This window comes from Pinus tabuliformis, chromosome 3_1, assembly GCF_031772625.1.
Source record: "Pinus tabuliformis cultivar Carrire ecotype Pingquan chromosome 3_1, CPIR1, whole genome shotgun sequence".
In the NCBI taxonomy this organism is placed as follows: Eukaryota; Viridiplantae; Streptophyta; class Pinopsida; order Pinales; family Pinaceae; genus Pinus; species Pinus tabuliformis.
Window position 1 is genome coordinate 119,809,348 of NC_142301.1, and position 12,354 is coordinate 119,821,701.

Genomic DNA, 12,354 nt, shown 5'->3' on the forward strand with positions numbered 1-12,354 from the left:
TAATGAGATTGCCTTGCACATGACCGCAATTTCAGCCAGCAGCTTGAGAATCAAGAGAATGCGCACCAGCTAGCTTGTGAAGCGGATTGATCAAGTGAGTCGTGGCACAAGCAGTCATGGCTTGTAGATGATGGACGATGGCAGAGATGCAGATTAGACTCGAGACTTAGGTTATGAACAGTGATGTCCTCTTGCAGAATGGAGGAATGAGTCTTCACCATAGGCTTTCTGAGCCATTATGGAATTTCCTCCATTGGAGCAAGAGGCGACTAAGAAGATGAGCTGGGAGCATGCTGCGCAGATTTCTCAGCTTTGCAACTGCTGCAAGGGGGTACCTGCTATGCATATTTCTTATCTTTGTGACCACTATGAGGGGCCACCTGCTTTAAGACCAGAAAGGGAGGAGGACAAGGAACAAACGAGGTGTTGGGCTCCTCCTCTGCAAACTGAGGGACCTCATGGTCCGCAAGAGTCGAGGGAGAAGGGAAATCAGGAGGTTCACCGTGTTGAGAAACATGAACCAAGCATTTCAACTCTTGGCTCATGAAGTCAAGGTCCACAAACCGTTCAGGAATTTCGTGACAGAGGTGAAGGAAGCGAGTAGAAAAGTCCTCAACTGATTCGCCAGGCTTCATTCTTAAATGAGAGATTCTTTCATAAACATCTTGGTGGTTACACTTATTGAAGGCTTGATGGAGCTCCTTGAGGAGAGTGAGAAGGGAATGGACGGAAGCAGGTGGCAGGGTATGACACCACCAATTAGCACAACCTTCAAGGGTGAGGAAGAAAAGTATGCAAACAAGCTCTTCACTATCGATTTCATGAGATTCGCAGAAATGAAGAAAATCATAAATGTGCTTGGTTATGAACGTTCTATCCTCACCGTCAAACTTTAACAAGGACAAGTGATCAAGAAGCTCATTGGGGATTGATAGTTGATTAAGGGAGAAATGAGAGAAACACCCTAGGAGCACAAATTGTGTATGATCCATTTGGTAAGAGATTCAAACCAGATGTAATAGGCTCAACTTTTCATCTGGCCCTCTTTCTAGTGCCAGAAATGTTGATGGTGCTGGACTCGCCAACATTCAGGGGATCTCCCTGATATGAAGTCCCAACTAGACCTCACACCGTTTGGTGTAGGAGTCCCATCTGGTACGATGGCCCGGTTGCCATTATCTTAAAGATATGCCTTAGCTCTTGCTTGTCAACACATGAGAGTGGTTTACTTAGTCTTCGAACAGTGAGGTTCGCGTGCCTGGTGAGTGCTTAGTGTCACTTGTGTCAAGTTTCTTTCACTGCAGAGGGAGAGGGTGAGAGTGAGTCTCAAGTCGAAAGGGAATAGTCCCAACTTTGTTAGAGGTACACACCACAGCAAGACATGCACAGCTTATGGCGGAGTAATCCACACGGATGCAGCAGTCACAAACACAAGGTGAACAGATAACACATACAACACCCAAGTGGAATAGTCCACACGAGTGCGATGGTCGTTATAACAAGTTTACAAGAATGAATCTGTCGAATGTCTGGCGGAATAGTCCACACAGGCGAGACAACATTAACAACCAATACAACACATTTCCAACAACGTATGTACTAAAACAACCGAAATATTTCAACTATCTTAATACAAGTTAAAGCAACATGCATTGCAGGCATCCAAAGAATAGTCTTACAAATGAATACAATACATGTGTGAAAACGTTCTGGCCTGTTAGCAGGCTTCTGAATTAAGCGAAAGTTCCAAGACACATTCGTACACCATTACATCACTAACCCTGATAGCGAGGCGTTGGAGCCACTGCTCGCTCCTCAAAGAAAAGATTACATACTCTCAAGGCTATTTGGGAGGAGCCAAGGTGAAATTTCCTTTGCATGTACAAATGAGGGGTATATATAGCCAATGGTGAACTGACCCTTGTGACTGTTCGACTTCCCTCATCACTGTTTGACTTACATGACTCTTCAACTTTACATGTGGGTCTCTTAGACTTCCACGTTACATTACATTGATTACAACAATATGGCCCACAGTAGTGATGTGGCCGAGATGACTCATGACATGACTCAACATGACAATGCTGGTATGTTCATGCTGATGGTGGTGTCCATGTCAAGTTGCAGTGCTGCTGAGTGATGAGTGTGCTCTTGGTGTATCATAGCTTCACCTCTGCATGGCAAGGTGTGCGGAGTCTTCGATGGTCTTGGTGTTCGCTTGATGTTGCACGTGCATGTATCCCCTTCGCTGGTACTTGGCATGCTTCATGTGTTCATTCGTTCGCGAACAAGTCTCCTAGCATGCGCTCCTTATTCATCCCGTTCGTTGTCGCGCCATGTCTCATCCATGTACCTATATCTACAATCACTCATGACGAGATGACATCAAATCCAGAAATCTCCTAGTCTACCATGATGCATCATCTTTCGTTTTCAGGTGCAAGTGACTGGGAGAGAGGACAAGGCTCTGAAACTGCGCAGAGCACATTTCAGGCCGGGATGCAGGCTTCGGGGCACTGTCAAGGAAAATTGCATAGAGGTCACTGGGAGGCTGAGATGAAAAGTTCAGAATAATAGAGACCATCTGCGGGATTTGGCTCAGCTGGAGGGCAAAACTGCACAACTTTTCCAGGGAGGCAGTGCAGGCAGTAGGGAGGACACTGGCAGTGAAAAATGCACAGATTCTCCGGGGAGGCTAGCAGCGCGCTGCGGGAGCTTGCTGGCCAAAATTACACAGAACTGAGAGGCTGGCCTGCAGGACATTTCTACATAGTTTCTGCACTGAGCGGGGTGTCAGGCAGCTGGAGGATAGCCCAAGAAAACTGCGCAATTTTTAGGAGCAGTAGGTCGGTTGATAGGGGACTGGCTAACAAAACTGCGCAAATTTCGGGACGATGCAGTGATAGGCAGCGGGTGCTTGTCCTTCATGTCTGTGCAATTTCTTCAGTCAGCGGAGGCGGGCATGGTGGCAGCGTCTACGCATTTTTTTGGAGGAGTGAAGCCCAGGGTCACGGCCTGGTCAAACTCTCCGATTGACCAACAGGAAGCTTGATAGATTTGCTTGCAGGCAGAGCAGACTGAGATGGCTTGCTAAGCAACTTCTGCGCTATTTTGGGTGATAGTCAGTTGGGTCGATTCCAGGATTGTGCAATGCAGACTGCCTGGGAGGCAGCCTCAAGATTTGCACAATTCTGGGTAGCAGTACATGATCACTGAGGACTGAGACTGCGCAGTGCAGCGCAATGGAGGTCCGGATGTTGGAAGGTGGCCTGGTCTACAGAGTTTCAGCAAAATAACTAAGTGCATGAGTGAGTGAACTTGTGCATGCATGACCTTGCGAACACACACTCAACACGGCTTGACGACAAGACACCTCTAACCATCAAGACAACATATGCTCAGTGTGACTGACCAACAGATGTGAGCGACAAGCGCGACACTTGAGATAGATTGTTGAACGGCCGCGATGACACTTGCGTGACATTGCATACAACTTCATGTGTGAGTGCCACAAATGCTTACATAGCGAATACAACTTGTACACATGAAGACGAACCGTGAACATAGCTAGAACATGACTGCAAGCATGGCATTGTGATCAACATACTAAAAGATGTCCAATGAACGGTCAAGCGAGGAGGGTGTAAAGGATTGACACGAGCTAATGGGATGAGCTCGAGTGTTTGCAAACATCAAGAAAAAAACAAAGGAAGGCTCCGAAATTGGATGTAGGCCAAAATTTTGGAGGGTGTTGCAGCCGCTACAACAGCTAGTTAGTGCTGAAGATCAATGTACGCAATCTAGATGATAACGCTGTCTGCATTACTCATTAGTAGAATGTGAATGGTAATCCCCTCGATGTATCTTTAAACGATCTCTCCCAAGTGACTTTGTTCCCTCACAAAAGTAATAGTTAGGGTTTCGAATACTAGGGCTTCATTATTCCCTTACTCATTACCATGATTTAGGAAAATTTTCACTCCCATAGACTCCGTGATTCCAAGGACTAGGCACTGGGAGAGACCCATAAATCTTATTTTCTCTCTCCTATTCTCCTTTTCAGCCCCTTAAGGTCAACCTGCTTGCTAGGGTTATAGTCGTTTTCTAGTGGGAGGATTCAACATTGAGAGGAGCATTGGTTACCTCAAAATCAACTCCTTATAGTGACTAATCGATCCACCCCAAAGAAAAATACTTTTTCCTTAGGTTAATCTTTCCCTGGATAAACCCTAGTTTGCCCTAGGCTTCAGCTTTGGGCTTGTTGAAGGATTCTTGTTCCATTGGTTTCTGATATTCATTATTTGGAAGCCTTTTCTTGGCCTCTTGACTCTGGGTTAATACATTTGGCTTGCTTTGTTAGGTCCTTACACTACTAGTGTAACCCCTTATTGTTATTAGTACAACCGCCTTATTATATTGTTGTGCCCATGTAGTCCCCATATTGTTATTATTGTGCCCCATAGAAGCCCACTATTGTTATTATTGTGCCCTTACATTATTATTGTTATGTCGGCTCTAATTATATTATGACTCCTTAGACTCCTATATATAGAAAGGAGGTCTTGTCATTTGTATCATCCAAGAATTGCTCATTTGTGTAATGTAAAGGAGGTTGCCCCTCGAAGAGGCTGATTTCTAAGGCGTTCATCTATCTTTTCTATCTTTTTGTGAGCTGGTTTCATAACATGCTCTGTCTCAAGCCCTAGATCATTTGTGCCTTAAATTGGCCTTATTAGAGGATGTGAATTTCCCTATTACACTTGTTGAGCCTTGATCTTAGAAAGTGAAGCTTCCCTGGTAGTGAAAGTCCACAAAAGAGCAAGAGGTAATGGTTGTGGTGACAATGGGCCACACCTCATTATTGTCCCTTGGTCTAGTTGTTGCCTTGTAGGTCACCCCTTACAAGACCTAATAGATTTTGAGGCAATATTTTTGGTGCCATTGTAAGGGAAGAATTGAGTCAATCTCCTCGTAATTTGAAGATTTAGCTTCACCCTTTTTGAAGAGAATATCTCAAACGACAAGATAGATCCTATTCTGGCGACTTCTGAATCCAATCCTATCAAGTCCCTTGGTTAGTTCTTCTGAAAATACCATAGCTCCAAGAAAGAGGAAGACTACCAAGAAGACCACTGAAGCTTTTACATCTCCCATTAATCCTACTAGTCCTGTGATTAGGAAACTCTTTGTTGATAACACCACTCCTTTCACCATGGATAGGTCGTGGCTTATACCTGCATTGATGCCTTTCGATTTGAGAAATCTCCCTGATGACCGACATCCATTGCCTAAGAATTATCACGAATAGATACCCAAATTCAATGGCACTAATGGCACCAATGTAGAGAAACATATCCATGATTTTTATTGGGCAGTGAGTGCAAAGCTAATAATGGAAGAAGATGTAGTCATGATGTTGTTTGCCCTGACTTTTGATGGAAATGCTATAGACTGGTAGCTTAGTTTACCCCAAGGTAGTATTCCTGATTAAGACACCTTTCATGAAGCATTCAAGAAAAGATGGGTCTTAGCCTTAGATGGAGGTATCCTCCTTGAGAAATTCCTCCAAGCTAGGAAAACTGAGAAAGAAGCTGTGAAGGAATACACTCAAAGGTTTGATAACCTCCTTAAGGAGATCCCTAAAATATTTAGGCTTACCGATGATGCTATCCTTGACAGGTACATTAGATATCTCCATGGACTTTTGACCTATGCCCTTAGGGACAAAGGCCCTAAATGTTGCTAGGATTGATTTGTTCAACTATCCTAGGGTTAAGATTGAGCCTAAGATCAAACCTTGTTCCCAAGTTGATCTTGCTTTTGCCCAAAAATTTGATAAGCTTACAAATGAATTGATGCAGGGTCAATACACATTAATGAACAAGTTGTCCATAACAGAGAGAGATGAGAGATCTCGATCTAATTTCCCTCCTAAGGCATAGTTCAACAAGGACAAGTCATTCAACAAAAAGGCCCCTGACGGAGACTATGCTAATAAAAAAAATGTTCTAAACACACTTGCCCAAAACAACCTTGTAGGGCAAGAAGAGTCCCCTTGGTGCCAACCTTGTGAGGAGAAACACTCCCAAGAAGAATGTCCTTACAATAAAATAGGGGAGGAAGAAAATCCTGAGCAGTTGAACATAGTAAATGATAGGGCTCCCTTCAACATCTTGCTTGGGGATACCAACTTCCACTCAAAGCCTAATCAAGTCCATAGCATAGATACTAATTATCAAGTTGAACCCATCATGGTTGTTGAGACTAGTGGAAGGTTTAAAGGTATACAATATTCTAGAAGAAACACTAACCAAACCCAAGCAAGCTCTATTCCTTGTAATGCACCTTAAAGGAAGGACAATGCCCAAGCACAAAATCAGAGTAAACTCAAGTCAATACGTAGGAACCATGATATTGCATTGGATGTGGATATGACAAATGTTTTGGCTAAGGTTAATGTGCAGGGCCTTTTTTAGAGATGGCTAAGCTTCCGGCTCAAAGGAGGAAAATTAGGAAGGCCTTTGATTTTGAAGATGAGCCTAATCAACCTCTTGTTATCTTGCAAAATATGTACTTTGATTAGAAAAATGTAGATCATGTGCCATTCTTGTTATCTCTAGTGATCAATAACCTCATACTTCATGACTATATGCTCGATTCAGGTGCCTCAACAAATGTCATGCCATTGAAGGTCATGCATTAGTTAGAAATGGACAGCACTAGACCTTATAAGAATGTGTGTGGTTTTGACTCCAAGTCTAATCTTGTCTATGGTCTTATTAAAGATGTGAAGCTATCTTTGGCAGCTAACAAGGACATTTGTATTAATGGATTGTAGTCATTGATGTGCCAGATGCCTAGGGTATGTTGCTATCAAGGAAATGGTGTACTTCAATACGTGGCCAATTGCAAATGGATTTATCATATGCCACTATTCCAAATTTTGATGGGACATCATTTGTGTTATATAGGGAACCTCAAGTTCCTGATCATGTTGAGGACATTGAGCCTTACCCTTTCCCTAACCCTAATAATAATAACGATATTGTTAGCAAAAGCCCAAGATTTGAGTCAAAAATCTCCTCGTGGGCCACCAAAGTCAACTAAGCTTCCTAGTTCTCAAGAGGTCTGCCATATTAAGAAGTCTAACTCAAGGCATCTAACCATGTGGGCATCCTAAAATTTTGCATTTCATGTTATCTTTCATTGTAGATTAGATTGCATCTAGTATAGATTTCATTTTCTGTATGGATTTATATCTTCATATAAAACATGGGTGATACCCTACACCCAATGCACAAGCTTCCAAACAAGCTGATTGGAATGTGCAGGTTACAGGTCTATGAGCCCAGGGATTGCTGGAGTTCTTACAAACTCCCCATTCGATCTATTAGATCATGCGTTCTACAATGAGCTCATGTCCTCGAATTGGACCTAGATGTTACCCACCAAAATGGGTAACCCCATAAGAGAAAACTTTTCTCCTACATTAGACACTCAGCTAGCCAAATAGCCAGTAGCCCCTACTAGCCACCATTAGTTGATGATATGCCATATATCTCCACCACTTGCATCAACTATTGCTTCTCACCCATCTAGCATGAGCACATGGATGGAGGTTGGATACCATTCAAAAGATACTTTGATCATTTTGCAACCGGGTGCTTATATTTGTTTCTTTTGGGCATTTAGTATGGATTATGCGGTGATTTGGACGATTGATAGACTTTGACCGTGATCTTGTTCTCTCGCCTTACTTAGGCGGTCAATATTTGATCCTAGTCTAGTGGGACCCCCCTTAACGCCCTTTGGGTATAGGAAGGGCACTAATTAGGAAGCCCTGATTCAAATTGCGTAGTTCCATTTTTCGATATGTCATAATTAACACCTTCCATCTTACATTACAAACCCATTTCTCACCTCCATTCTTCAAGTACAACTTTGTCATTGGTTATTTAGGATTTGGCACTCATATGTCCACATATCGAGGGCCCTAAAACTTTTCCTTGGGAGGTTGATGCAGCTAAAAGAAACATAAAGAGCACATCATGGCCACAACAAAACAAAGAAAGAAAAGTTAAAATGCCAAAGGTGGCCAGGGACTTGAATATTAGCACATGGGAAAAAGCCTAGCAGGAGCTTTACCTCAATCATATGGCTATCACTCGGTTCCTGAGCATGTATTGCTCCATTACATCAAAGAAGGAACCCTTGCATGTCCCAACCCTGATGACCGATAAACTAACTCTTCTTAAAGGGGTAATAAAACTACTACATCATATAAAGCAAGCTCTAGCCCCTGAGCTATAAGCGGTAATACAAGGAATAATCAAGAAGAAGTAAAAAATACATAGGAAGGGCGGAAAAACCAAGGCCAAGCTGGTAACTCTTGTATCCACAAGTGCTCCCTCCTCCCATCTATACACTCAATATGTGGACAGTCCCATCTGCTACTCCCTTTGACCATGGCACTAGGCCATGGAACCCTCTCCCCTTTGTTACCATCATTATTATTGTTACTAATACCTATCAATTGAGTGGCGGACCAAGGAACCATTACCTCCCCTTAGGGGCCAAAAGAACCTAATAGAGTTAACCTTCAGCCACCCCTACCTAGGGGGACAACATCTTTGTGAGATTAGGGTCCTGATTTTGGAAGGGGATCCTTGTTTGAAGTATTAAATTTCCCTTAGCATTCGAGTTTGGTTCATTTAGATGTGTTATTGGCACTGGTCTCTAATGATTGGCTGCTTTCACTAGAATTCATGTTGTTCTTGTTAGGTGGTCCAGCAGCTCAGGTCTTGGGCACCTACTCCACAAGTACCCACGGCCTTCCAAAGAATTATATTTGTACAAACAGGTGAAGCGTTGAGATTCTTGGGCCTCCTAACAACATCCTTGGATGATACATGTCCCAAAGCACCTCCAATGCCCACGACGTTTGTTAACTTTGTCCCAGATTTGATGATTCTTCAGGATGACATGGATGGACCCACTATACTCCTAGGCTGGCCTTGACACAACTTGATGTGCAACATCAAATTCAGGGCCCAAATGAGGATGGTCTCACATTGAGAGTCCAGGGAGGGCTTGTTGCACCTAAGAACCCCCTAACGTTGGAGCAAAGGAAGCCTTATTTAGCAGTTGGAGACCCATGGAAACCACTCTGTAGTGCCTTTGTTGGATCGCACCGGAGGAAATGAGGTGTATTTAAGGCCCAACTCTCAAATCATGGACTTAACATGCATCTACATCATTTTGGATACCTCATCACCCTTGGACATGGCATTTGGAGCACTTATATTGGATGATGTCAGCCCTAGAGAGCTTACGGCTCACACGTGTGGGATAATTAGGGCATATTTTCATAAAGCTAATGGGTTGGCTTGTAACCCAAGTACTTTTTATCGTCAAACTTGTTTTAGGGGCTTTTCTAGGCTAATAATTTTGTCATACTCGTTTAAATAGAGGAGAGACTCATCTGTGTTGGATCATGATCATTTGTGACTATTTAGGAAGAGTTTTCCTTGCACTTAATTATTACCAGGTTAAAATTGGGGGTATCCTTCAACCGTATCCAGAACATTAGTGTCTGAAAAACATCTGTGCTCAGAAAGTTGAGCACAAAGTTTCATTATGTGCCATTGGACTGCAAAGATGGCCAGGGTTCCTGCCAACAACTTAGGGAGATTTTGCTGTTCCTCCTCGCTTTCATTTGGATCACGCATTCCCTCAACAATCGATTGGACATCTTTTGGTTTTTCTTTGTACATAGTTCAATTGCGTGGATGGAAATGCAGCAAAGTAATCACCTCCTGTTCTGCTGGCTGGAAAATACATGCCTGATGTTTTCTCTTACATCCGTCCAACAGCCACAACGGCACCATGACCTTCTCCAATGGGCAGAGATCCAAACTTGTCCATGCAAAAATGTGTATATTCCTTGAAAAAAAAATTATATAGCACCCAACAAAATGGTGGGTAACAATGAGGATGCCGACTGAATGATTATCCATAATACGTATGCCTCCAAATAGTGAAATGTGGCTCAAAAGTCAGAATACTCCGAGCACAGCGTGATTGGGCAGGGTATTCAATCCGGATCAAAATCCAAATGCTACGTGGGGTAACTGTTACACCAATCCAGATTCTAGTATTCTTATGATGTCTTTGGCGTTCCAGTCCCATTGACCTACTTTGGTTGTTTGTGGACAATAATACGGTTTCTTTCCATTTTTCTTTCTATTCATTGTGAGAATGGAACTGTAAAAGCTTTCCTGTTAACCAGTTTTTATTTTCTGGCTTTTCAGGCATATTTGGGATGAATTTGAAATCCTATTTAGAGGAGCATGTGGTAAAGTTCTCCTTTTCTTTTGAAATCTGACCTGGATTTCTTCTGCAGTGTTATTTTCAGAATGTTATCCTGTTTTTCGACTTCTTTGACATGAAAATTAAGGAAAACAATTCGTGATTTGCAGTTTGCATTCTGGCTTACAACAGCTGGAATCATCTTTGGTGCAATTGCCTTATTTGTGCTTATGTACTCATATCTAAAGAACCGCAAAATATTGTAGCAATGCTCGGACACAGAAAGTATGCTTAGCTTTCAACAGAATTCTGTCTTCCAACATAATATGAGCAGCCATAAGTTCATTGAACGGATTATAAATTCTACAAAGTGCCCGTTGTCACCTTTGCATCGATATAAATGGCGATTCTTGTAAATATGAAGAGGGCTCGAGGATGGAGAGCAATTTATATCTTACTGTGTCTCCATTTTTTTCATCATTGATGTTTTCAATATATATGTTGAATACAAGTTTATTAATTTGTTTGATAAATGTCCACGTAAAATTCTATTATTTAACATTTCTATCCATGTTGCAGTCCAAGGGATGGAGATTCCAAATACATGTTAAACAAGTTTATTAAATTTTCTTGGTAAATGTCCAAGTAGAATTCCATCATTTTACACTTCTGTATATGTCGCAGTCCAAGGGATGGGGATTCTTTTGCACTGAATTTTTTTATTTATTTTATGTTCATCTCGATCCCAACATTTGTAATGTTAGGGGCACTCGATTAACATTTATCAGGCAACATGCTGGATCGCTTTAATCATAATGATGGTATATTATTTCCTAGATGAGAATGCTATCATTTCGTGGCATCTTGATGTATGCAACGTAATGGCAAAATCATAATGCTGCGACTCCTGAACTGGTTCACAGATATGACTTGGTTGATATAAATGTGTTTGGTATGAATTTCATATTGGGAGTTGTGATACACAATGATATAAAGCTATCACACACAGCTTCTGATATGTAAAAAATTATTTATTTTTCCTTTGGTTATTTTAGATATAGCAGAAGATCACTTACAGATCTGATATGTACGGATCATATCTTTTTCCTTTAGCTATAATTAGATATAAGAATAGATCACTTACATATCTTGTATGTGAAAATAATTTATTTTCCCTTTGGTTATGCTAGATATAACAAAAGATCACTTGCATATCTGCAATTTAAGATAGTTTTATGGGGGCTTCCAAAACAAAAACGAATTTTTTTGGCACGTGGTAAGGATATGTTATAATATAAATTTATTCATTTTCTCTTAAGTTGAATTTTGTGCTGTGTTTAAAAGTGGGTTAGCCACTACACACCCAAAAAAAAGCTAACTTACAGCCAAAGGGAAGGTTGTTCGATGAACTGGATAAGTTACTAGATTAACACTGACTAGAAACTAACACACTTAACAATTGTGTGTTGCCATGCTGCGTATGATGATTCCTTACATGCTTCATGGCCATAAACCTATCTCAATCTCCATGAACTTATTAGTTTCATATTTAGTTGATGTGGAAATTTCCAACTATCGTGATTTTCATTTGTATATTGGCACTGCTTTGTGCTATTATAATAGATCTAGATTCAGTATGACACTAGTTGTTGCATTTGCACTAGTAAGGAAATATTAGACTCTGTGTACGATAGAATTGGTGTGTTGCAGAAAGGAAAGCTTCTCTTAGTTACGGGCTTCACAGTATTTTAGGCTAATTCATGCAAAGGAAGTATATTTTCAACTTCGTTGATCATATTGAAGAGGAGAATGGCTATCTGATTTGTTCCTACTATGATGTTTTGGTTGGGACCACCACTGCCATGTTTGCTCTAAGTATTGGCATCATCTCTTACTGCAGTATGACCCAAACCTTTACATGCAAGATCTACCGGGTAATAATAGAAATGATTTATTAACAATAAAGTAGAAATAGCCTAAGCAATGTTTGGAGGTATCAATTGTGTTATTATAAAATCCATTTTATAATATGAATGGCCTAATGGA

The 12,354-nt window shown here is 41.4% G+C and overlaps 1 protein-coding gene across 4 annotated transcripts in view; it reads left to right on the forward strand.

The window, feature by feature from the left end:
* MGT10 (magnesium (Mg) transporter 10) overlaps positions 1-11,347 on the forward strand; it is a 422,030-nt gene extending 410,683 nt beyond the window's left edge. For 2 of the 4 annotated variants that reach the window (XM_089410876.1, XM_089410875.1), the window contains 2 exons: positions 10,311-10,354; positions 10,479-11,347. In XM_089410876.1, coding sequence (XP_089267002.1) covers positions 10,311-10,354; positions 10,479-10,603 — 169 coding nt within the window. In that variant the 3' untranslated portion in view covers positions 10,604-11,347. Of the gene's footprint in view, positions 1-10,310; positions 10,358-10,478 lie in introns of those variants that run through there. The other 2 variants (XM_089410877.1, XR_016255682.1) reach the window with 2 other exon arrangements.
* Positions 11,348-12,354: the final 1,007 nt, after the last annotated feature.